This window comes from Hyla sarda, chromosome 1 (genome assembly GCF_029499605.1).
Source record: "Hyla sarda isolate aHylSar1 chromosome 1, aHylSar1.hap1, whole genome shotgun sequence".
Lineage (NCBI taxonomy): Eukaryota > Metazoa > Chordata > Amphibia > Anura > Hylidae > Hyla > Hyla sarda.
This window is the reverse complement of record NC_079189.1, coordinates 295768124-295794537: the sequence shown is the minus strand read 5'-3', so window position 1 is coordinate 295794537 and position 26414 is coordinate 295768124. Positions and strand designations below refer to the sequence as shown.

At 40.5% G+C, this 26414-nt stretch overlaps 1 protein-coding gene and 1 long non-coding RNA gene across 7 annotated transcripts in view; one reads left to right on the top strand and one right to left on the bottom strand.

The window, feature by feature from the left end:
* The window catches only part of LOC130268091 (uncharacterized), a 46807-nt gene extending 27544 nt beyond the window's left edge, over window positions 1-19263 (top strand). Inside the window, exons 2-5 of one of the 2 annotated variants that reach the window (XR_008843463.1) lie at window positions 6393-6540; window positions 12362-12411; window positions 16673-16859; window positions 18318-19263. This is a non-coding gene — a long non-coding RNA (uncharacterized LOC130268091). The remainder of the gene's footprint in view (window positions 1-6392; window positions 6541-12361; window positions 12412-16672; window positions 16860-18317) is intronic. The other variant, XR_008843469.1, reaches the window with a different exon arrangement.
* PLPPR3 (phospholipid phosphatase related 3) overlaps window positions 1765-26414 on the bottom strand; it is an 85592-nt gene continuing 60942 nt past the window's right edge. For 4 of the 5 annotated variants that reach the window (XM_056517999.1, XM_056518000.1, XM_056517998.1 and 1 more), the window contains 5 exons: window positions 16966-17161; window positions 12125-12182; window positions 9553-9726; window positions 6367-6546; window positions 1765-4600 (listed from right to left, as the gene is read on the bottom strand). In XM_056517999.1, coding sequence (XP_056373974.1) covers window positions 3491-4600; window positions 6367-6546; window positions 9553-9726; window positions 12125-12182; window positions 16966-17161 — 1718 coding nt within the window. In that variant the 3' untranslated portion in view covers window positions 1765-3490. The remainder of the gene's footprint in view (window positions 4601-6366; window positions 6547-9552; window positions 9727-12124; window positions 12183-16965; window positions 17162-26414) is intronic. The other variant, XM_056517997.1, reaches the window with a different exon arrangement.

Here is a 26414-nt window from a genome sequence, read left to right as displayed (position 1 = left end):
CATAATGCAGATAATATTTAATATGATGGATAAATTGATTTCTTTGTAGAAAAAAATGAATTCTTGCTCAAAAACAGCAATTTTTTTTTTGCATAGGTGCAAGATACAGTTGTGCCCATGCCTTTGCCATGGGCCTGCCTGTACCACTGCCCCTCATGCAAAAAAGTATTGTTCTGAAGGACAAAGCTTTTCTTTTTGAATTTCTTTTCTGTCTGTCCACAGTGCTCTCTGCTGACACCTCTGTCCATGTCAGGAAATGTCCAGAGTAGAAGAAAATCCCCATAGCAAACCTATCCTGCTCCAGACAGGTCCTAAAATGGACAGAGGTGTCAGCAGAGAGCACTGTGGTCAGACAGAAAGGAAATTCAAAAAGAAAAGAACTTCCTGTGGAGAATACGGCACCTGATAAGTACTGGAAGGAATAAGAATTTTAAATAGAAGTAATTTACAAATCTGTTCAACTTTCTGGCACCAGTTGATTTAAAAAAAATAAAATAAAATGTTAACCCTTTTTCAAACAGTGCTATTATTATGAATGTGTTGTCTTGAACTTTGAGCAGGGTGTTTTCATTTGACTTAAAATTCAATTGAAGATAAATATAAACATTTGCATAGAATTAAAGGATGTCTCAACAACGAATAGTCTTGGATGCTGGCTACACAAAGTTACTGCGTACTTCTACTACCTTTAATTATACAGATTTAAGCTGGCCTCATATTTTAGATAGCTGTTGGACGAACATTAGTTTAGTCAACAGCTGTCTCTCCCAGTTCCACCATACGTATAAGTATTTGGCTTGACAATGCTGCCACTAGCTCTAGCTTATCACCTCAAGAACAAATGGACCAACATGCCCGTCTGTTCTCGGGATGTCTCCATACATGTTTGGTTAACAACACCACACCACCAAATTAGCGGTTTAAGATTACTTTAATCTAATTTGTACTACCAGCTTTACAGGTCTTTAATAAGATCATGCTACAGGTCTCTGCTTTGAGTCTTAGGGACCAGAGGCTGACAACTTCTTTTATGAACATTTTAATGAAAAATGAAGTGCTTGTATAGTTATTGAATTAAAGATTAAGTTAGCTAGTGGATTGTAATAACACCCTATAACACCATAACCAAAGATTCACTAGATAGGAAAATTGAGTCTTCCGGGAAAAGATACCCTAAGATAACTTAAATACCTGCTTAATTGAATTAGTCCACCAGTAGAAAATTGTGCTATATTAAAGCGGTATGTATGGCTTTTTAAGCTTTTATGTAAACCATAAATTTAGCAGAATAAATCCAGTTAAAGCATACTTCAAGTAATGTATGAACTGTTACAAGCAGAATTAGTACAGTGATCTGCAGAGAACCTATGTGTAGATGAGGTTCTCAATGGTTGGGGGTCTGTACATTGCTAGAAGACTACAGATTGTTTCGCGATAGACTTCTCTACAGAGAAGTCTATAGTTTCCTAACAACTCCACACACAAGTGCGTGGAATTTAATTTCTCTGTGACTGCTCTATACTCTTGTAACCATAGGATCTCTGCTGGTAGTTGTTATATTAAAGGAGTAGTCCAGTGCTGAAAAACTTATCCCATTATCCTAAGGATAGGGAATAAGTTTCAGAGCCCGTGAGAAGGGGGCATGTTTACCACCGCACGAAGCGATGGCTGACACGCCCCCTGAATACAACTCTATGGCAAAGCCAGAGATTGCCAAAGGCGGTACTCCGGCCCTGCCATAGAGTTGTATTGAGGGAGGCGTGTCAGCCACCGCTTCGTGCTGTGGTCAACACGCTCCCTTCCCACGGGCTGCCGGGGCCCCATAGAGGAGATCGCGGGGGGCCCCAGGGGTTGCACCCCCCATGATCTGAAACTTATCCCTTATCCTTAGGATAGGGGATACATTTTTCACCACTGGACTACTCCTTTAAGCAATAGTAATTAATGTAAATCCAGAAAATATGAGTTTTTATACCTCCAACCTGGAGGAAGACTTCTGCTGTCAATGCCTTTAACATTGTGTGTAGACATGCCACATCCTTGAAAAGACATATCAATAGACAAAGACATATTTCCGCATTACGATCAATATCAATAGTAGTCTCCTCTGTAGGTATACAAAAAGGCTAGTAAAACATGTCTCATACTTTTTAGGAGATTTTCCAAACATCTTTGTTTCTGGAATGTTCATGGATAATTTACATATTTGTGTTGTTAAGATTTACTGGCACAAAAGGCAACTTGTACAGCAACAGTCAGATAATCCAGCATTCATGGATTTGGGTGCTATATTGATGGAACTTTACTGTACTTATTATGCCTTACCTTTCCTCACATTGGCCACACATTTTACAGACAACTTGTGACACCATTGCTCAGTATTAGTCTTTGCTTTCTCGATGCTGAAAATTTTAAATATTTCCTTTGTTGACTGCTGTTCTTGAGAAAAATGCCCATCACTTAGATATGAAAGTACATTTTGAAACACAAGCAGAGCATAACATTTTCCATTTCGTTCACACTTCCTGAACAGTTTCCACCAGAGGAAAAAAGTGTTTCCCGAGGTACTAGTCGTGTCAGTATTATCAAAGTACGAAAACAATGTGAGTGTTTTTGTGAATGCTTTAAGAATATTTTATACATTAATTTTAGTATTCTATTAAATAAATTAAAAAACAAAGTCCAATCCAATGCTTTCAACATTCTGTCCAGTTAAGGCCCCTTTCAAACTACAGTTATGTTCCTGCATTCTAAATCTGTTATTCAGCAATAAAAAATTGATAAAAATAAAAAAATTGATAAAATAACTGAATACAACGGATGATAACTGATGACAAATTTTAACGGATATTCTGTCAAAATAACAGACATGTGCCATCCGTTATCACCCATTATAGTCCGTTATTTTATTTCCATGTGACTTCCTGGTTGTAATGCTGTACTGAGCATGTTCAATACAAAAAATGGATCATAAAAAAAAAGGATAATAATGGATGTTTTTTTGTGAAGATCCGTTTCCCATAGACTTGAATGTTAAATTTTAATGGACGTTATTTCACCGTTATTTTATTTTTACCGGAACCGAAATTAGTGCATGCACAGTCTTTGTGCCTGCAAGAATAACGGAAATAACAAAAACGGACATACCTGATGCAAAAGGATGGTCAAAAAATCCCATTGACATGAATGGGATTTTTTGATGGCCATTTTCAGGACTATTTGATGGAAGTAATGACGGAGGTTTTTCAGGATGATACCTGTATTGTGAAAGCGGCCTAAGAAAGGCAACTGAATACATCACTGCGAGATAATTATTTTATATGAAGTATCTTTTAATATAAAAAGGAACGTTTGGTGTGATTTTTCGCCACTTCTGTACTGGAGTATTTTTCATGCTTATTGGGCAGTGATATGCTGCAGTTTTCTTTGTTGTCTCTTCTGTGTCAAACATGCCAATATATTTACAACTTTGTTCATCGACAGCCTTTAATCATTCCTTGAACCTCTGGTTCTGAAGCTTCTTATAAAAAGGTTCTTCTGCTTCTTCACTTCCCTCTCTTTCTGCTACTTGTGGTTTCCTCCTTAGACTAGCTTCTCGGCTTGAAGCAATGCCAACAGTCTCGGCTACTAGGGGCGTTGGCACGCCTCCGGCAACATTGACAGTTGGCCCACATCGTGGTTCTGAATCAGGTTCTAGGTCACTAATTGAAGAACCTGGGGACACACCTGCACCCTTTGGTGTCCTGTAGCCACGATAGTCCTTACTCATATCATAGGTACCTGATTCTTGGGTCTCACCAGTCTTCTGTGCAGCTTTCCACTCCCATGGGCCATTGCCTGAAGAGAGATGAACTACTGGGTGGTGAGGAGCATGGGCATCAATTGTGACAATACTTGAACTATCCCTCTCTGAGGGTGAGCGATATTGTGATGAATCAGAACTACTTGTTGTAGAAGATGAAGAGGTTTCAGAATGTTTAGGTGTACTAGACACCAATGATGCTCCTGGCTGTTGTTGTTGCTTTGACATTGCAATTACCTGCATGAGCCTTGGCGCATTTGTAGTAGCTCGAGGTGCACCTCCTTTTTCTGCCATCATCATCCACTTAGCCCTTATGGCAGAGCTTCCCTTGGGTGAACCAGTTTGGTTTTCTTCAGGTATGTGAAGAAGAGGGGGAGCTGCAGGTCTTGGTTGGATAAGAACACGTGGCCCTGCTGTCCTTGCTTGTATTGTGGGATAAAGTGATGGTGGTGCTCTGTCAGGATCTGGCTCATCAAGAACAATACCAGAGGTTTCAGATGCTGCCCGCCGATGAGCCTGTGCTAATGCTACTTCTTCCCCAAGTGTAAGGCTACGGCCTTCTAAAGGTTTTGGTTTCCATTCAACGCCTGGAGCTCGAGGTGGACGTGATCCTTCAGCAGGCACATGTATAGTCATGTGGCGGCGAGCAGTGTCCTCCATAGATGGAGTACTAACGCGAGGTAGAGTGTTACTAAAAGTTACCATATTTTCTTTTCCCATTGGACTCCTGGGGGCTAGTAAATCAACATCGACACTGGCACGTTTGAGGCTTCCAAGAGAATTCTTCTCACGTTGAACCTTACAAGTAAAAAACAAATAAAGTAAAGTTAATACATGCTTTACATTTTAATCAACATCAAAGCATTATTACTACAGTAACCTTCAATGCATATGCAGCATAAAGGGGTACTCCGCTGGAAAACATTTTTCTTTAAATCAACTGGTGCCAGAAAGTTAAACAGATTTGTAAATTACTTCTATTAAAAAATCTTAATCCTTCCATTATTTATCAGCTGCTATTTGCTCCACAGGAAGTTCTCTTCTTTTTGGATTTCCTTTCTGTCTGACCACTGTGCTCTCAGCTGACATCTCTGTCCATTTTAGGAACTGTCCAGAGCAGGAACAAATCCCCATAGCAAACCTATACTACTCTGGACAGTTCCTGACTTGGACAGAGGTGTCAGCAGAGAGCACAGTGGTGAGACAGAAAGGAAATCCCCCAAAAAAGCTGATAAGTACTGGAAGGATTTAGATTTTTAAATAGAAGTCATTTACAAATCTGTTTAACTTTCTGGCACCAGTTAATAAAAAAAAAAATGTTTTCCAGCGGAGTACCCCTTTAAAGGAGTTTTTCTTTCTGAAATCTTTATGGAATGTCCACAGATTATACCACAAACATCGGGTAAGATCCTGTCTCTAGGATTCCTATCTATAGGAAGATGGAGGTCTCCCGCCAGATAAGTAGGCTATATCCAGCCTAAAGATTTCATTTTTTTATTTTACTCTGGCACCTACTCTTCAGTTTACATCAGTTTCATATATATGTTATTTTCATTATCATGTTTTCCTTTAGGAATTATCTTATGTCCAATTTTGTTTTCATATTTTCCACTGTCCACCTGTTCCATACAGATATGGCGTGATAATGGTCTACTGTAGGACTAAAATTTCACAATTTACATATCTTAAAGGGGTTATCCACCATAAGGTGATTTCAGTACATACCTGCCAGGCTATCTGGGTATTTCCTGTTGGAGTTTGATCTCTTAAACCACACATCCCATAGTTCCATGCTTGTAAGTGTGAGGTTATATTCCTCCCTCTCACACATCAGCCACCCCACCCATTGCAGCACAAATAAGCTCAAAAGATCAGTGCCTATATGGTGCCTATAGCTGTTGCAAAATTATCTCTCTGTCCCTCCTCCAATTGAAGTAGGACTGACTCCCTTTGCATAACTGACTTGTGATGTCAGGTCTCGACGCACTGTAAACTGGGAAATCCCGAGACATAAGTAATTTTATATGCTGTTAAAAATAAATATTGGGGCCAAAATCACATAAGAATTGCGAGACCATCGTCACACATAGGTACAGACACTATATTATGAACTACACTAACTTTACAGCCTGTAGCATAGTCAAATAAAAAGACATTCCTGGAATACCCCTTTAAAATCATGGCTGGAGGAGGCAGAATAGTTCTGGTGGCAGAATAGTTAATATTCTGGAAAGGAATATGTTCACACAAACATTTGCAGGCATGCAGTTTAATAAACTTTGAAATAACCTGGAGTGCCATGACCACCACCTTTATCAGAATGGGGGTCCGGAGACTCCTGTTCTTCACATACTTGGATGTCCCAGATGTTTGACCTTCAACTATTAAACATTTATGAAATCTAGTGCATAAGTATTCCAGTTGGCATAAACTCTGGAGAATGCTAGCCATTCGGGAGTGATCTTTATGAAAACTTGTTACAACTTATGCAGTCCACACTTGCTTTTCAGGTTATTAATTGTAAATATAGTTTTAGAGCCCTCAATGAAGTGTATGTCACTAACCTGACGCTGTGTTGCTTGACTTCGAGGACGAGGAGCGAGTTCATCAGTGCTTGAAGATTTATTTTGGTGGTATACAGACTCATGTCCTCGCTGAGTTAAAGCACGGAGAGGATCCTTACTGGTGGCTTTTGGAGACGTTTCATCTGAGGATGCCCGAAAATTACCCACAGCATGGTAAGCCTGCAAGATACCATTTAACCATTATATCTAGTTTATAATAAATAAAAATAATTGGTTTACTTATCCATATTTTCAATTTTTAGCTGCTGAACATAAATATAACTAAGGCCCTATTCACCCTATTCTGTATGCACCACTGATGTACTTTAATACAGGCTTTAATATGCCAAATATAGTCTACTTGTGACTATGTTAAATCAGTTTTTTGCTGGCATGTGTCTTTCTGTCTCTTGAATAGTTTATATATCATCATAAAGCAGACCACATGTAGGCATAAGTAGACTATCCATGGTCTTCTAAAGCATATGGCAATGTTTGGAGTCCCCACAGTATATACTGACTGTATCTTGACATACACAGGCAGCAGAGGCAAAAAACATGATGAGAATGGGGTTTTATTTGTTCTCTTCACTCAAAATAAATAGATTATTTTAGATTACTTTACCAGGGAAACCATCAGCAGAAAACCAGCATGCAATATATTAGGGGTCCTTGAAGGTATAAACCTGAGGACACCATTTCAATGGTTATGTAACCATTATAGTCTAAGAGATCAAGGAAATGTGCTTGTCTGTTGGCAATACGATGTCTGTGCCCACAGCGTTCAAAGTGTCTGTACAACTGGATGTTGGGAGTGATGATGTGCATGGAAAACGTAAAAGGGTGCAAGAGTAAATCAGATCTACAGCCTCCCCCTTCTCAGAGTTAGTGGGGGTCCCAGAGGTTAGGCCACCCATCATTAAAGGGGTACTTCGGTGGAACTGGTGCCAGAAAGTTAAACAGATTAGTAAATGACTTCTATTAAAAAATCTTAATCCCTCCAGGACTTATTAGCTGCTGAATACTACAACTCAACTTTCAAAGTGTCCTGTTGTACCTAGATGATGTCATTGTGTACTCCAAATCCTACCAGGAGCACCTTAGTCACCTGTCAGACGTCTTCCAAGTCTTGATCAAACATGGGCTGAAGATTAAGCTGTCAAAGTGTCATCTGCTTAAACCTCAGGTACACTGCCTAGGTCATGTTGTCAGTGCCGAGGGAGTCTAGCCTAATCCTGAGAAGGTAGAGATTGTCAAGTACTGGCCTACCCCGTGCACGGTGAAAGACGTCAGGAGCTTCCTGGGATTTCCCGGCTACTGAGGCCGCTTCATTGCCCACTTTGCTCCGATTGCAGAACCTCTCACGGCTCTCCTCAGGGGTACGGCGAAGGAGAACTACAGTGGAAGACTGCCTGTTGAGTGGGCCGAAGAGCCCCACCCATTCTGGTGTAGCCAGACAATATATAGATGCCAGCATTGAAGGTCTGGGAGCTGTCCTGTCCCAAGTTCAAGAAGGGCAAGAGTGAGTGATAGCCTATGCCAGTTGTAATCTGTGAGTAGCAGAGAACGATGCCAACTACAGCTCCTTCAAGCTGGAACTCCTCACCCTCGTATGGGCGTAACACAAAAGTCAAAGATAACAAGTGTCAAATGTTATCTAATATATGTCTAAATATATCTAGTGTTCTGGGGAGAAGTGTGTCATGCCAAGGGACCCCAGTAGCCAAGGCATTGGGCAGAAAGCCTCTGGTAACCCAATCCGCCAGTGTTATGTCCTAGTCATATGTATAAAGTGTTGTTATATGCATAGTCATAGTCAAATGTCATAATATGCATAGTCATAGTCAAATGTCATAATATGCATAGTCATATTCATAGTCGTAGGCAAATAAAAATTAAATAGGTCATGTTCGTAACATAGTCATAAGTATATTGTCATTGCTATACATAGTCCTTATTCACCAGTAGTCCTATGTTTGTTCAGTTATTCAATTTATCAGAGCATGTATGGACATTGATACAGAGACTCTCTAGCATTCTCAGTTTTTGTCAAAAACAGAGAAAAAAATTGTTAGGTGCAGCTCACAGCAAAAAATATGCGAGGATAACTGAGATATTCTCTCACCCAAGAGAATTAAAAAGAAACAGTAAAAAAATGGATTACTCAGTCCTCAGCACACTAACCAGTATAGGAAATATGATGGATGGATGGTTCACATCGGCGAAAAAATGCAGATTTCCAGGTCTATTTAAGATAAAATGTATTAAATGTGTATAGTTAATATATCAGGTATATAGAGTGACAGCTGTAGGGCCCTACGGCTGTATACAATAAACGTAATAATTTTCACAAGTGTAACAAAGATATACAAGCCTGGAGAGAAAATAGAACATATAGAACAATATATCCAGATTAGACAGTGTGGACAAATTAAACCTGTAAAAGAAGGATGCAGCAGAAAATAGCAATATGTAAAAATAAAAGTTCTTAATTGTTTCAAAAAATATTGTAACCAGTCCTGTAAAAAAGGATAAAATGTAACACAAATCCTGGTAAAAGAAAAAATGGTGGGAAAAGAAGCTTTTACATAGAAAATAGCAGGAAGCAGGGTTCTCTGCGGAGAATGCCAATAACGGAGTTAGTACTAACTCCGTTATTGCCGTTCTCCGCACAGAACTCTGCTTGCTGCTATTTTCTATGTAAAAGTTTCTCTTCCCACCATTTTTTTCTTTTACCAGGATTTGTGTTACATTTTATCCTTTTTTTACAGGACTGGTTACAATATTTTTTGAAACAATTAAGAACTGTTATTTTTACATATTGCTATTTTCTGCTGCATCCTTCTTTTACAGGTTTAATTTGTCCATACCGTCTAATCTGGTTATATTGTTCTATATGTTCTATTTTCTCTCCAGGCTTATATATCTTTGTTACACTTGTGAAAATTATTACGTTTATTGTATATAATTTGGTAGCATAAATAGTCGCACAGACGTTGCGCAAAAATTTAGGCGCTAGAACCGAGAAAAAGAGTCGGTTAGACTTTAGTAAATGAGGGCCAAGATGTGTATGTATTTACAGTATGCTATTTTTCCTTAAATTATGCATGTCTACATCAGACTTGGCTATATAAAAATAGAAAATAAAATAAAAATAATATGTATGCATGTAGTACTAGTACTCACCAAATAGGCAGCTATTCCTGCTCCAATAAGAAATCCGGCATACACATCTACGGGGTGACTACGATATTGAGTTATTTGCGTTAAGCCACATACTCCAGCAGCAATGGAAAAGGAGAAAACCAGCAGTGGTTTTAGAAGTTTTGTACTGTCTGTTATGATGGAGTTAAAGTACATCTGGAAAAATAAGAAGACAGAATTTGCTGCACGTTGTATCTTATTACGTGAGATGCAATAACCCTCACCACATACAGTATGGCTGTCTCACATTAGTTTTGGTTCATTCTTCGAGATACCGGCTATTACCTATTTTATACATGCCCAAATATGGCAGGCAACACAGCTCGCTTTGGTGTTTGATAGATAGGGTGGACAACTTTCGTGGCTAGCCTCAAAACCACAGTAGTAATATACAGGGTGGGCCATTTATATGAATACACCTTAATAAAATGAGAATGGTTGGTGATATTAACTTCCTGTTTGTGGCACATTAGTATATGTGAGGGGGAAACTTTTCAAGATGGGTGGTGACCATGGCGGCCATTTTGAAGTCGGACATTTTGAATCCAACTTTTGTTTTCTCTATAGGAAGAGGGTCATGTGACACATCAAACTTCACAAGAATTTCACAAGGAAAACAAGTTATTTACAAGTTTCTGACCACATATAAAATGTGTTCAATGTGCTGCCCATTGTGTTGGATTGTCAATGCAACCCTCTTCTCCCACTCTTCACACACTGATAGCAACACCGCAGGAGAAATGCTAGCACAGGCTTCCAGTATCCATAGTTTCAGGTGCTGCAGAATGGGCAAAACAAAAATTGGGACAGGACCCTCAGTTTACGCAGAAGATTTTGTTCAGTGATGAGGCAAACTTTTATGTGAATGGTGAAGTTAACAAACAAAACCACCACTATTGGTCTGACACTAACCCACATTGGATAGATCCCTCTAAGACCGTTGGAACACAAAAATTGATGGTATGGTGTAGTATATGGGGTACAAAGATAGTGGGGCCATTCTTCCTCAATGGAAACCTCAAGGCCACCTGATATGTGAAATTGCTACATGATGATGTGTTTCCCTCTTTATGCACTGAAGCTGGCACGTTCCCTGAGTTTTTCCAGCAAGATGGTGCACCACCACATTATGGGTGTCAGGTCCGAGCATTCCTAGATGAACAGTTTCCTGGAAAGTGGATTGGTCGTCATGGGCCAGTTGAATGGCCCCCAAGGTCTCCCAATCTGATCCCCTTAGACTTTTATCTTTGGGGTCATCTGAAGGCAATTGTCTATGCTGTGAAGATACGAGATGTGCAGCATCTGAAACTACGGATACTGGAAGCCTGTGCTACCATTTCTCCTGCGGTGTGGCTATCAGTGTGTGAAGAGTGGGAGAAGAGGGTTGCATTGACAATCCAACACAATGGGCAGCACATTGAACACATTTTATAAGTGGTCAGAAACTTGTAAATAACTCATGAAAAAATAAAGTTACGTTAAAACCAAGCACATCATTGTTTTTCTTGTGAAATTCCCAATACATTTGACCCTCTTCCTAATGAAAAAACTAAAGTTGGATTCAAAATGGCCGACTTCAAAATGGCCACCATGGTCACCACCCATCTTGAAAAGTTTTCCCCCCTCACATATACTAATGTGCCACAAACAGGAAGTTAATATAGTTACATAGTTAGTACGGTCGAAAAAAGACATACGTCCATCAAGTTCAACCAGGGAATTGAAGGGTAGGGGTGTGATATCACCAACCATTCCCATTTTAATAATGTGTATCCATATAAATGGCCCACCATGTAGATCCCAGCAATATATGAAGATGGCACACCAAAAGGGAGTTTTCTAAAGCATGTGATAGCTGTGCCTGATGTGCTGTGCATGCGTCCTACCCTAACTACTGCATCCTTACTGCAGTATACTACTGGCAGATATATATTTTCCATTAGATTTTTACCTGCTGTTCTGCCTGCAGAAGGGTATAATTTCCCCTGCATTTTGGCAGACAGAAGTAAGGATACAAATTTTAGTGAAAAGGTATTAAACTTTGCATTTAATACATCTTATTCACCGCTATAAAACTACGGGCTATGATCAATAAAATCACATGCTTTTGAAAACTCATTTTTGGTGTGCCATATATTATCCGAATCCTTCACTGTAACACATTGGGGGGAATTTATTAACGTAGTTACACTATTTTTAAAGTGTAAAATGGAAAACTTTGGCACACTTTTGCAGTGCTCCCACCACTTAAAAGTGAGCAAGGTAGGTGGAAAGAGCTTTGTTTTATTATCGATTACGCCAGATATTTACGTAAATGATAGCCATATTAAATACATAAATTATAGGCAATTATATTTATGCCATTTTAAAAATGGTGCAGATTTCAGTGTGTGAAGCGTAGACAGTGGAACATGTGCAAAATGTTTCTACGAGGCATGCCACTTTGCATTAGGACTGCTGTATAAACCCTGGTTTGTATGACCCCCCCCCCCCCCCACTCGTTATTTTAGATATTGTTAAAATAATACCATGAAATATAAGGACAGATACTCACAGACACATAGACAGCCGCAAATGCTGAAAGTGTGGCATGTTGTGAAGGAAATGTCTTCCTAAAAACATATAAAGATATTAGACCAGCTTATTCATATTTAATACACATGGATTATAGTGTTTGAAAACAACTAGCAATATTACAAAATGTATAATGTTCTGCAGAGTAACCTTTGCACAGAAACCCCATTTAGAAAAGGTGGTAGATAGGATTAAAATTGTATGCATTTGTTTTCAGAACTCAGGACATTGCCCTATGGGACTTGGTCAGGTCTGACAACAGGACAGGTAATAAAATGTATCAACAGCGGACATTATCAGTGATGGGAGGTGTGCCAGGAAAAGTTCAATTTGACTAAGTAAAAAGAGGGGTGGTTTGGTTTTAGTCAGTCTCACTTTTTATGTATACGTCAAGTGACATTTTACCAAACTCTAAATTGTGTTTTCACATTAAGCATAGTGGGTAAAATCAAATGTGTAATACATACAAATAATTTTGGAAAGTCTTCAGACCCTTTCACTTATTTCACATTTAGTTATGCTGCTGCCTTGTGGTAAAATAAAAGAAAATATATTCCCCCCTATTAGAGATGAGCGAACTTACAGTAAATTTGATTCGTCACGAACTTCTCGGCTCGGCAGTTGATGACTTTTCCTGCATAAATCAGTTCAGCTTTCAGGTGCTCCGGTGGGCTGGAAAAAGTGGATACAGTCCTAGGAAAGAGACTCCTGGGACTGAATCCACCTTTTCCAGCCCACCAGAGCACCAAAAAGCTGAACTAATTTATGCAGGCTAAAGTAATCAACTGCCGAGCCGAGGAGTTCGTGACAAATCGTATTTACTGTAAGTTTGCTCATCTCTACCCCCTATCATCCTGAACTCAATATCCAATAATGAGAATGTAAAAAATACAAACAGAATTTTAGACATTTTGGTATACTTTATTTATAAGAAAAAAAAAAGGAAAATATAAATTTAGCATTTGCATTTTTTAATTAGACCCTTTGCTATGGCACTTGAAATTTAGCTCCGGAGCTTCCTCCTTCTCTTGATCATTTCTAAGAGATTTCTACACAATGATTGGAGTAACCTGTGGTAAATTCAGATGATTGGCCATGATTGGGAAGACACATCCCAATCTTTATAAGGTTCCATAGTTGACATTGCATATCAGAGCAATAACCAAGCCATGAGGTGGAAAGAACTGTCTGGAGAGCTTAGAGACAGAATTGTGTGGATGCACAGATCTGGAGAAGTTTACAAAAACATTTATGCTGCACTATGCTGCACTATGCTGCAAGTTCCCAAGAGCACCATTGCCTTCATGATTCTTAAATGGAAGAAGATTAAAACAACCAAGATTCTTCCTAAAACTGGCTGTTCCATGAAACTACATAACTGGGAGAAATGGCCTTGATGGTAGAAGAGGTGACCATGATCCCAATAGTCCCTCTGGCTGACCTCCAAAGATACTGGGGGAGATTTATCAAAAGATGACCAGTTGCCCATAGCAACCAATCAAAGCGCTTCTTTAATTTTGCAGAGGCCTGGTTAAAAATGAAAGAAGCAAGCTGATTGGTTGCTATAGGCCACTTTTCCTCTGGACAGGTTTTGATAATTTCCCTCCCACTGTGTGCAGATGGGAGACATTTCTAGAAGGTCAACCATTACTGCAGCACTTCACCAATCTGGGCTTTATGGCGAGTAGCCAGATAAAAGCTTTTGCTTAGTAAAAGACATATAAAAATCCTGCCTGGTGTTTGCCAGCTAGCATCTACATGATTCTCAGGTTGTGAGAAACAAGATTCTGTGATCTCATTAAAACCAAGATTTAACTTTCTTGCCTCAATTGTAAGTACCATGTTGGAGGAAACCAGAGTTGCCCAATAACATGCATACAGTAAAGCATGGCGGTGGCAGCATTATGCTGTGGGGTGTTTTCACAGGAGTGGCTTAGGGACAACTCTGTAAATGTCCTTGAGTGACCCTGCCAGAGCCCTGACTTGAGATGATCTCCCAAGAAAAAATTTCAAAAAAATCCCCAAATATAGTTGTGTAAACCATGTGGTATCGTACCCAAGAAGACTGGAGGCTGTAATCACTGCCAAAGCTGCTTCAACTAAGGGTCTGAATACTTATGTCAATGCAATATTTAATTTTGTTTCTTTTGAATCAGTTAGTAAACATAACAAAAAGTGAAAAAAAAAATTAAAGGGTCTGAAGCCTTTCTGAATTCATTGTGAATGTAGAGGAGGACAAATGTACTGTATTTTAGGTAAAATGACTTTTATCACTGTACAGTGCTCGCCCCCCATAGATGTGATCACTTCCTGGTTTCCTTTCTTACCTGTGACCCCACAAGAGAGCAAACACTTTCCCACAATCCCACTTGCTTGCATACACAGTAGAGACTAAAAAGCAATATGCAGTTGAACTTCAAATGCTTGACCTTCTCAGTAGATGTTTTAACCCCTTAAGGACCAAGGACGTACCGGTACGTCCTTGGTCCTGCTCTTCTGATATAACGCGGGGTTACACAGTAACCCCGCGTCATATCATGGCGGGCCCGGCGTCATAGTGAAGCCGGGACCCGCCTCTAATAGCGCGCAGTGCCGATCGCGGCGCCGCGCGCTATTAACCCTTTAGCCGCGCGCTCAAAGCTGAGCCGCGCGGCTAAAAGTGAAAGTGAAAGTTCCCGGCTAGCTCAGTCGGGCTGTTCGGGATAGCCGCGGCTAATCGCGGCATCCCGAACAGCTGACAGGACAGCGGGAGGGCCCCTTCCTGCCTCCTCGCTGTCCGATCGCCGAATGACTGCTCAGTGCCTGAGATCCAGGCATGAGCAGTCATCCGGCAGAATCGTTGATCACTGGTTTCTTATGAGAAACCAGTGATCAACATAGAAGATCAGTGTGTGCAGTGTTATAGGTCCCTATGGGACCTATAACACTGCAAAAAAAAAGTGAAAAAAAAAAGTGAATAAAGATCATTTAACTCCTCCCCTATTAAAAGTTTGAATCACCCCCCTTTTCCAATAAAAAAAAAAACACAGTGTAAATAAAAATAAAAATAAACATATGTGGTATCACCGCGTGCGGAAATGTCCGAATTATAAAAATATATCATTAATTAAACCGCTCGGTCAATGGCGTGCGCGCAAAAAAATTCCAAAGTCCAAAATAGTGCATTTTTGGTCACTTTTTATATAATTTAAAGATGAATAAAAAGTGATCAATAAGTCCTATCAATGCAAAAATGGTACCGTTAAAAACTTCAGATCACTGCGCAAAAAATGAGCCCTCATACCGCCCCATACACGGAAAAATAAAAAAGTTATAGGGGTCAGAAGATGACAATTTTAAACGTATTAATTTTCCTGCATGTAGTTATGATTTTTTCCAGAAGTCCGACAAAATCAAACCTATATAAGTAGGGTATCATTTTAATCGTATGGACCTACAGAATACATATCAGGTGTCATTTTTACCGAAAAATGTATTACGTAGAAACGGAAGCCCCCAAAAGTTACAAAACAGCGTTTTTTTTTTCAATTTTGTCGCACAATGATTTTTTTTCCCGCTTCACCATAGATTTTTGGGCAAAATGACTGACGTCATTACAAAGTAGAATTGGTGGCGCAAAAAATAAGCCATCATATGGATTTTTAGGTGTAAATTTGAAAGAGTTATGATTTTTTAAAGGCAAGGAGCAAAAAACGAAAATGCAAAAACGGAAAAACCTCCGGTCCTTAAGGGGTTAAGACAGTCGTAACCAAGGGCAACAGGGCAAAACAAAGAAGGGACATTGTAGTTGGTAAGTATATGTATATATATATATATATATATATATATATATAGTAAATTTTCAGAAATGTATATTTCACAATATATACAGTACTTTCAAAAGTTTAGACCTATTTATCAAAGCTGTATAAGTGAAGAGCTGTCTTTGTAGCCCATAGTTCACACTAAAGGTTACTTGTCACCCAGGTAACTTGTTTTCCTCTGTCTTAAGAAGTATCTATGTGTGACAATTTTTTATAAAGCTGTGCTAAGTTTTCTTCAAAAATTCTGATGTCTTGGGTGGTGACATGTAAGTATCTGTGACTAGGTGATAAGGCCGTGCAGACTCAAGCACAGAGGATAGCAGACGGTGCATGATAAATATGCCAAGTGATGTAAAAAAATGGGCAGTGCTGGCATGGTAAAGAGTCTTGGCACCCTGGTTGTTAGCATGCCCATTTTGCCTAGTCAGGTTTGATGTCAGGGATAAGTCTGCCGAGTGGCATGTCAATCATTACAGAATGGATTCCAACAGCCAGGACACTGTGTGGAATCCCGTTGATGCTGTTCTCTATCTGTGTCTGCATGATATGAGATTGTTAAAACCAATTCATAATTTCCTTACCTTATATAGCTTCATTCCCTGAGCTCCATTTTAGTGGCATGATTTGTTATATTTGAGTACGAAAAAAATCGGATTATGCTATGTTGTAGTCAAAGAACAAAATCTATCTCTTTAAACCTCCTTTTCTTTCCTTACTTTTCTTAGGTCAGTTTGCAGAATGCTGGAAATTCCCGATGAATAAAAGGACCGTATAATTGGACAATCATATTAATACAAGATATGCCCCAGTTTTGCCTGACAGTGTAAACGGTGATTCTCTGTTGCTAAGATGCAGGCATGGTTGCTTGGTTACTGTTGACAGATATCTACCTGGTGAACACTTTGGCACATGGTAAAAATAACTTGTCCTGGAGGCAATTTAGTATCTTGAATAATAATAATGATATTGTATGAACATATGAACATTTGCTAATTTTGTACAGTCTCATGTTACTTACCTGGCAGACAAAATGGCATGTTGGTCGCTGCCTGTGCAGATGTCTTGGGTGATATAAGGATTTGTTGCACAAGAGGTACCAAGGCGGGTATAGTTAGGTTTACACACGGTGAGGAAGAAAGGAGCATGGTATCCCGTTGCAAGCTGAATAACATCAGTGACCAATGCAGTGGCGCATAGTCCAAAAACATGGACACCTATGTAGGAGCACAAACCACATTACAATATGGTTAGACCTTTCCGGATCACCCTATAGCAGTACACAAGGGTTAATTGTTAAATTTTCTAATGAAATAGAAGAGACAGGTTAATAAGAAGTGAATGCAATAATATCAGATTACACAATAAACAGATATATTTTTCTCTTTTTTATAGTGTTTCTCCCTAGTGCTGTTCCACTAGCCAGATCTATACGGTCTCTATAGTGGGAAGCAATGGTGTCCCAAATTGGCTACAGTCAGAAGCCTTACGCTGGGTTCACACCATGTTTTTCAAGTATGTTTCCCGTATACATTTTCACTATTGAAAACATATGGAACCGTATTGAAAACCGTATACATAGACAAATAATTGAAAACTGTATGCATCCGGTTGCTTACAGTTTGCTTGCAATACGTTTTTTTTCCCATACTCAAAACCGTGGTTGACCACGGTTTTGTCTTCGGTTTAAAAACCGTACTGCAACCTCATACGTTAACATGGGAAACGCACGTGTATACGATTCCATACGGGAAACCGTATACGGTTTTTACTTTGCACTTTTGCATTTGCATCTTAAAGTCCCCACCCAACACCCCTCCCATTAAAAATGGACAAAATTCAAAAATGGACGGAACCGTATGCACTTTTAAAAACAGTACGCGGCTTAAAAACGCATACGGTTTACTTTTTCCCATACAGTTCAATCTGTTTTTTTGCCATACGGTTTTCTTTAGAAAAACTGATTGAAAACAGTATGGCAAAAAACATATGTGAACCCAGCCTTACTATGCATGTCTGCCCCCAAAATGCAACCCATGACATCATTGGCACATGTGCATTGTGCAATGCGCAGTGCAATCTGGTATGTCCTCATGTTGTGGCCAGTTGGCTGAATTTCTGATTCTATATTTGAACATTTGACTATTTCCATGCAGTGGACACCTGAGATCATGTAGTTAAAGTGACATTACCCAGCATTATATGTATGACATTTCAAATAGGTTGCATCATTCTGTCAGGCAGCAGAACCCTCTGTCTTTAGAGGAATTTCCCTGTGTTATTTTGAACATGATATAGTGCTGTTTTTGCATTCATCTCCTCCTTTCCCTTCCTTATCTTTTTTTGTTGCTGACTCCATATTATTTATTTCAGAGGTCCAGTCCAGCTAGAATGTTTGGGAAAAAGAAAAAGGAAGTCCAGGCTCAATATGTGTAGTGCATGCCAGCAGCTTCTTCCTGATGCAGGATACTGATGCTTCCTGTGGGATGTGGAGGATTTTTATCTTCATGCTGAAAAGCTTTTTGTCTGGATTTAAATAACAATTTACTAAAACCTTTTTACATGTTTGGACACATAAAGCCTCGAAAGACTGTCAAAGGCTAAAGAGCAATTATCCTAGTCAAACTATACCTCCTTCTTCTTTGATGTACTTTCTGAAGGAGAAGTTAATCTGAGGATTGTGAGGAGGGACTTCTAATGAGTGTTATATTCTTCACAAAGGCAAAATCTCGAGTTTAATAAAGACTATAGAATCAAACAAACAATAAATACAAAGCTGTCCATATACTTTCGAAAGCTTACTGCTGACAGCTATTCTTAATGAACCCCGTTCATGTATTGCCAATGCAAAGAGGGGAGTAACTCTGTCCATAATAAATGATTTTGGTCATTTTGGCTGACCATTGTATGTAAATTACATGCAGATGATCATTCTGTATGACCAATGGAAGATTAAGAAGAAAAATAAGGAGTTTTTTTTTAAATTGATAGTGGATCCTGCATGTCACCCAGTCAGAGGTTATATGCCCAGCAGAGGTGAGTTGAATTAGCTTGTTAGGGTCCCATCTGAAGTGAGGCCACCTCCGCTAAGAGCCTCCATTTACAGTGGGGAAAAAAGGATTTAGTCAGCCACGAATTGTGCAAGTTCTCCCACTTAAAAAGATGAGAGAGGCCTGTAATTTTCATCATAGTGTGACACTGTGGCAAGGGAAGGGTGTATTTTCCTAGCTAACCCTGGAGAAACCTCCACCTGTGGCCTAATTAATGAGGTAGCAGAAAGGGGAAGTGTGTTTAAAAGGAAGTCGGACAGAATAGTTGGTGCTCTCCCCAGAAGACAGCAAGGTGGCTTTGGGGGGAGGCAGGGGTCCTGGTGAGGAACATACAGCCCGAGCTGTGAGTGGCCCCAAGTGTGGACGAGACACACAGCAAGACGTTGCAAACGCTGTGTGTGTGAACAGTGAGTAAAAGGTTGCAGGAGGCATAAGTTTAACTGGCAGGGAAAAGCCCTCCAGCTGATAGTCAGGGCATGCTGGGTTGGGTAGTCAGTGACTGGACGGTCTAGGGTTTTGTTTGTTCCTGTTTTATCTTTTTATTTATCCTGCAACCTATCTAATAAAGCTGGGGAGGAGGCAGACTGCATAAAGAACTGTTGTTTGCCTGCTGAAAGAAGTAGAAACGTGTCCTGTGGCTGTGTCACGGACGATCCCAGAATTATCCCCAGGATGAAATCCTTACAATTGGTGGAGGATGCGGGCAGCACGTTGCTAAGAGCAACCAATGGTCGAATTGTAGTGAAGTTGTTGCCTGGAGCAACCAACTGTGCAAGTGGGACAAGCCCAGCTGTGGAGTACAAGAGCAGGACTGAGCCTGTGGTGAAAGTGTTGCTAGGGGCAATGGATTGCGTCAAGCGAGTGAGCGCTTTTTCAGGTGAGGAGACAGGTGGATGGGCCTGCCCAGCACAACAGCAGTAAGCCGTGTTTTTGTTTTGCAAAGATGGGTTGATGTCCAAATGCAGTTGCTAGGAGCAAGCAATGTGGACAGCAACCGGTTGTCACCAAGATGGATGCTATGGTGAGCACCTTGATTAAATTGGCTGCAGTTCAGCAAGAGGATGTCTTCGCACCTGATTATCCTCAGGTCAGGAGGCCAGAAATGATGGATGTGAGGATCCGTGAGTTGATGGTGGTTGGTATCCCGCTGTACGTGGAACTGGACTGTCACCAGGCTGTATCCAGAGGAATGCTGGACATAATACCTTTTGTGTAGATTCAACCAGAATCTGGTAAGACTGTTCTAATTGACAAGGTCATTAATTAATATATTAAATTGGACAGGACCCAAGACTGACCCCTGTGGTACCCCACTAGTAACAGTAACCCAATCAGAATAAGTACCATTAATAACCACCCTCTGTTTCCTATTACTGAGCCAGATACTTACCCACTTACACACATTCTCCCTTAGCCCAATGCTTCTCATTTTATGCAACAACCTTTTATGTGTCACCGTATCAAATGCTTTGGATATACAACATCAAGCAATTCCCCCTTGTCCAGTCTGGAGCTCACCTCCTCATAAAAGCTGATCAGATTGCTTCTTTCATTTTTAAAAATGGCCTCTGTAAAATGAAGGAAGCAATCAGATTGGTTGCTATGGGCAACTGGTCAACTTTTCCTCTACACTGGTTTTGTTAAATCTCCTCCCTTGACTCTAGAATGTTAACTCATTAGATAGGTTTAGGATTACGCAACTTTCCATGTTAAAAACTGCTAAGCTCTGATCAAGTTATCTGCTGTCTCCTTTAGGGTATGTTCACACTGAGGAATTGGGGCGGAAATCACGCTGAAGATTTCCACCCCAAAATACAGTTTCTTTTTCCGCTCAGAATTAGCAGCGGTTTCGCGCGGAATTCCGTGCGGAAATGCAGGTTTCATGCGGAGGAGGAGAAGAGGATATATGTATTTTTTTTTATTCATAAATACTCCTCTTTTTTTTTTTTCTTTTCATGCAGAAATTCCGTGCGGATTCCGTGTGGAAATGCTTCTGACAGAAAAAAAAAATAACATTGATCTCTATGGGATAACGACGCTGATTCCGCCTGAAAGAAAGAACATGTTCTTTCTTCAAGCGGAACAGACTTCCTCGTCAGAATTCTGCTTGAGGAAATTCCTCAGTGTGAACTGAGGGGCAGAAATTCTGTACAACTCTATGGGGGTTTTCACTGCTGAATGATTTGGAGAGGAAAAAGCGAGCCGAAATTACTCGTGGGAATTCCTCTCCAGTTCTTCAGTGTGAACATACCCTTAGGAGTTTATAGACAATGGAGCTTTTGAACAATTAATTAGATAGATCAGGGAGAACGGTGTTAGGTAATATATATCACTTATCATAACAAATTGCTTGTATATGAAAAATTCTAAATGGAAACTATCTGGTCCAATCCAAAGACACGATAACCTTGATAACCTAGCAAAACAGATTTAAAGGGTACCTATCTTCATATCACAGCTTGAGAGAGTTGCAGGAAGTGTTTTCCTGTCCATCCTGCAGTTTAACATTAGCTTCCTGAGTATTTATCAAAGTCACAAAGGTTTTTTTCAGCAGCTCTCGGTCTCAAAGCCATTTTTTTTTCACCATATCTAGAAGATTAGCTTGTGAAAACTCCCTATAAGATTTTCATCTATCTTCTGAACCAGCCACTTCACAACCTGAAACATCATAACTTTCTAATAAATTACAAAAAATCCCAGCAAAATACTCTGGGGGAGATTCTCAAAACCTACTGTAATTTCTGTTCCATCGATATTATTCACACCTTTTATTTTTCTCCTCACATTTTTAAAGGTCTTTTGTGCTGCTTTGAAAATATGTGAAAATTCAATTTCGCACCACTTTGTTTTTTTATCACGACAAAAATGTTTTGGGTTGCAGCCATATTGGATTTTTTGCGCCAAAATTGCCGAGTCTGGCGCCGAAATATTCCATGGTTACTAGTGCCCAGACAAGTGATAACTGTATAAATAAAACATTTCTGAGCTTAAATGTGAGTGACCAAGAAAGACCAAGACAAACAATGTGCAGTGACCAAGAAAAAAAAAAAAATATATATATATATTTTTATAACATTTTTCAATATATATATATATTATAATTACTTAAATAACTCCAAAAAAAGAAGAAAAAAAAAAAGAAAAAGCAAAAGCAAGCTGGTGTGAATTTTTTTTGGGTGCAAAATTCTTTGAGAATCTCCCCCAATATGTTCACAGAACAGATATCCCCGGACAACCTTTAGACAACCCGATTCTAAACAAAAAATTACATTGACGTGATCTAAGGTGATACAAGGTGCTCAACCCCAAGTGCAGTTGTGCACCTACTTTGGAGTGGAGGACCTGCACCTATGGATCACAATGTGGTTTCACTACTGTGGTTAATGTAAACAATGACATGTAAAACTGATGTAAAACTGAGACATTCGCCAGTATATCCTTATATGAAGGACATACCTGATTCCCATATTTTCATCTGTCAAAAAGATCTGAAATGGTAAATCTCAAGAGGTCTATTGACATCACAGTTTTTTTCTTTGGTTGTTCCTCACTACAGATGAGGACCAGGTAGAGGTTCCTATGTAGGCATTTATTAGGTCCAGACATAGTGGCATCATATAGAAAGTCATCAATCCTCTAACATGAAGGAGCTAAGAGCCCTCAAGCTAACATCCTCTGCTTTATTAGGAAGTTAAAAATTCAAAAGGACAATTTATCTTCTGTTACCTACACAAACACAGGGGAGAACAAGGAGACCATATTCAACAGGAGAATGCAGACAGATACTGCACGGGCAAAGTTCAACTTGAAGGAAATCTCAGAGATACACATAAGGGGAACATTACAGTGGTTGTCTGATGACAATAGTCTAAAATGTAAATGACAAAACCTTTTTTTTTATACTTTTAAATTTCAATCACTAACACAGCACAGACTACCTTGTAAGGACGCCAGCTTGTATATTGTTGGACCTGAGGAAGGCGCAAGTAAAACGCCAAAACGCATTGTCCATTGTCTCTGAATATACCTTTATGTCCTGTGCTACTGTAGTGACGTGAAACAGTACTCCATTTTGTCTCTTCCATTAATAATCCGCACCCTAGAGTACGCGAATAGGGTCCATGAGCTGTATACTGCTTTTACATTACAACACTTGGGTTTTTACCCATACGGATCAGGGCTGCCGTCAGGGGGGTACAGCCAGCACTCCAGTAAATGCCCCACCTGCACACCCCGGCAGCCACCGCAGCACAGAAGCAGAAGCTGCTTCCATGGCTGGTCCAGGACACATTAAACTATAAGTGTGTCCCGGGCATTCGTCCTCTGCACTCTGGCACATGAATTACGTCGTTATCATGTGCGGGAGCACAGACAAGAGAAGAAGACAGAAGAGAAGAGGCCATGGAGTGCGCTGGAGCCAAGTAAATATGTTTTTTATTTTTTTTCTATTGTTACCTAGGGGGGCTACTGATTTCTACCTATTGGAGCTACTAATTACTACTTAAGGGGGCTACTGATAACTACCTAAGGGGGGTACTGATAGCTACCTAAGGGGAGTAGTGATTCCTACCTATTGGGGCTATTACTACCTAAGGAGGCTACTACTATTAATACCTAAGGGGGCTGCTGGCTATTACTACCTAAAGGGGCTACTGCTATTACTGCCTAAGGGAGTTACTGATTACTACCTAAAAGGGCTACTGCTATTACTACCTAAGGGGGCTGCTGGCTGTTACTATCTAAGGGGGCTACTGATTACTTCCTGAGGGGGCTGTGGATTACTACCTAAGGGGGCTACTGCTATTACTACCTAAGGAGGCTGCTGGTTATTACTACCTAAGGGGGCTGCTTCTATTACTACCTTTAGGGGGCTGCCACTACTATTACCTAAAGGGGGCTGCTGCTAACACCTACCTAAAGGGTGTGGGGGCTAGTACTGTATATGGGGGGCTGCTCCTATATACAGGGGGACCTACCTACAGGGAGTAACCCCTACTTATAAGAGGCTGCTACTTCATACAGGGAGTAACTATCTACACAGGGACCTACCTACAGGTGGTGCCTCCCTACTCTGGACACCTGGGGGAAACTATGTGAATGGTCCTGTCTACTTTATGGAGCAACCTAACTAAATAATGGGTGGGGGGGATGGACCCACCTACTCTTCCCCAACCCATTTATCTAGCCACTCTATTACTGTATGGAACTTTTAGGTGCAGGAAAACCTATAATGTTTGTTTAGGTGCAGCAGAACCTATAATGTTTGTCTGGCAGTGTGACACTGAGGCAGGTTTTAGGGTAATGAAAGGGTTTTTTTCCTAGACCTTTAACCTAGGTGAGCTAGCAGAGAGGCTCATCAGGTGACTAATTAATGATGCCAGCAGAAGTCTGCATAAAAGGAAACAGAATAGTCTGGGCTCTCCCCAGAAGATGGCAAGGTGGCTGTAAAGGGGGGAAGGCAGGGGTCCTTGTGAGGAGCACACAGCCAGGTGCTGTGCATGACCCAACAGTGAAGTGGGCAGACAAGGGGTCTTAGTACACACAGCAAGAGGCTGCAATCGCTGTGTGTGAACAGTGAGTAAAAGGTTGCAGGAAACTTTAAGCTGGTGGAAACTAGCTTACCAGTTGATAGTCAGGGCATGCTGGGTTGTGTAATCAGTGACTGGACAGTCTAGGATTTTGTTTGTTCCTGCATTATGTTTTTCTTTATCCTGAAACCTGTCTAATAACGCTGGTGAGGAGCCAGACTTGCATAAAGAACTGTTGTTTGCTTGCTGAATGAAGTAGAAACGTGTCCTGTGGCTGTGTCAAGGACGATCCCAGAGCTAACCCCAAGGTGAAATCCTTACAATTGGTGGAGGATGCGGGCAACATGTTGCTAGGAGAAACCAGCGGTTGAGTTGCAGTGAGATAAACCGTGCATGTTGCAAGTAGGTACTCTTTTTCTCAGAGAGGAGACAGTGGAACAAGCCCAGCTGGGGAGTACAAGAGCAAGACTTAACCTGTGGTGAAGGCGTTGCTAATGGCAACGGATCGCATCAAGCCAGTGGGCGCTCTTTCTCAAGTGAGTGCAAAGCAAGTCTTGAGACTGTGTAAAAAGGCGTTGCTACGGTCAACGGAAAATTTTTTTTGCAAGCGGCTGACATTCCGGCAGAGGACTGTGCTGTGTTTGCAAGGTGTGTTGCAAGATGGATGTCCTGATAAATGCTTTGTTGCAGACGGCTGCAGCGCAAGAGGAAGCAACCTGCAGAGTTTGAAAGAATTGCTATGCATGAGGCATCGCCCAAGACACACAAGACACACTGGAGAAAGTTGGTGTTCGGATTCATTGGAGGAGAGGCCCATAAAGTTTATTGTGAACTGGATCCAAAGATCTTACGGGACTATGAGAAAGTCAAGACAGATATCAAGACTACAGTACGGCCTAATAGTGATGCTGGATTTAAAGTTGCAAAGCTACTTGAAGAGCAAGTGGTGCAATGTTCTGAAGCAGAGAAGCTGGTGAGAGGTGTCCAGCACCAGCCCTTAACTGACTGGATGGCAAGAGATTCTGGTAAGACTGTTCCAGGGATTATGGGGGCCATGTATAGAGACTTTGAAACTGTACATAAGAAGGATGGGATTGTGCATAAAAATGCTGAGTGTGAGGGTGATGTTTCCATAGTTGACTGTGTGAACTCTGTCCAAGGTGGCTCCAACCTATGTCCAAGTGTGAAATCATGTGAGGGTGAGGGACCCCGCATGAAGACTGATCGGACTGTTCATACTCTGCAGATTGGACTGAAAAAGTTTGGTGAACAGAAAATGTTGCATGCAGGACTGGGAGAAAAGTCTACAAAACACACTTTGCATGAGTTAGGTCATAGTGCTATGAACTGTCCTGTAAACTTTGAACCTATGCAGTGTGACCATGTTTTTTTGTGAAAAATGCATGCCTGTGTTTACTGAAGTAATGTGTAATGTAATAGGTCCTGCACTACACTTAGGCCCTGTCAGGTTGAGTTCCTCAGTGACCTGGGGGCTCTCCTGCAGTGTCTCCCCTGCTGTTACTTTAATTTTATTTATTTTACTATATGTATAGTCAGTATACTAATGTATAGACAGTATAAAGGACCTTTTGGAGGACTAATGTAATTGTCTAAAGGAACTGTGAGATGTTACATCATATTTTTATGTTACCCAGAGGGCACCAGCTTAACACATGACCCGCAGCTTGACCTATGGGCTTCTAACTCAGCCCCCCTTTATAAGAGGGCGGCCATTCAAATTTTCTCTCTTTTGCTCTTATGATTTTGCTGAGGAACAGTGGAGACCAGATGTCTCAGTGCTAGTGTCCAGCTACCTGGAAGGCCTTAAATCTACAGTCACTTCCAGTAAGTCAAGTCTAGTTTTGCTGTCACTACCTACAGTCCAGTTAAGC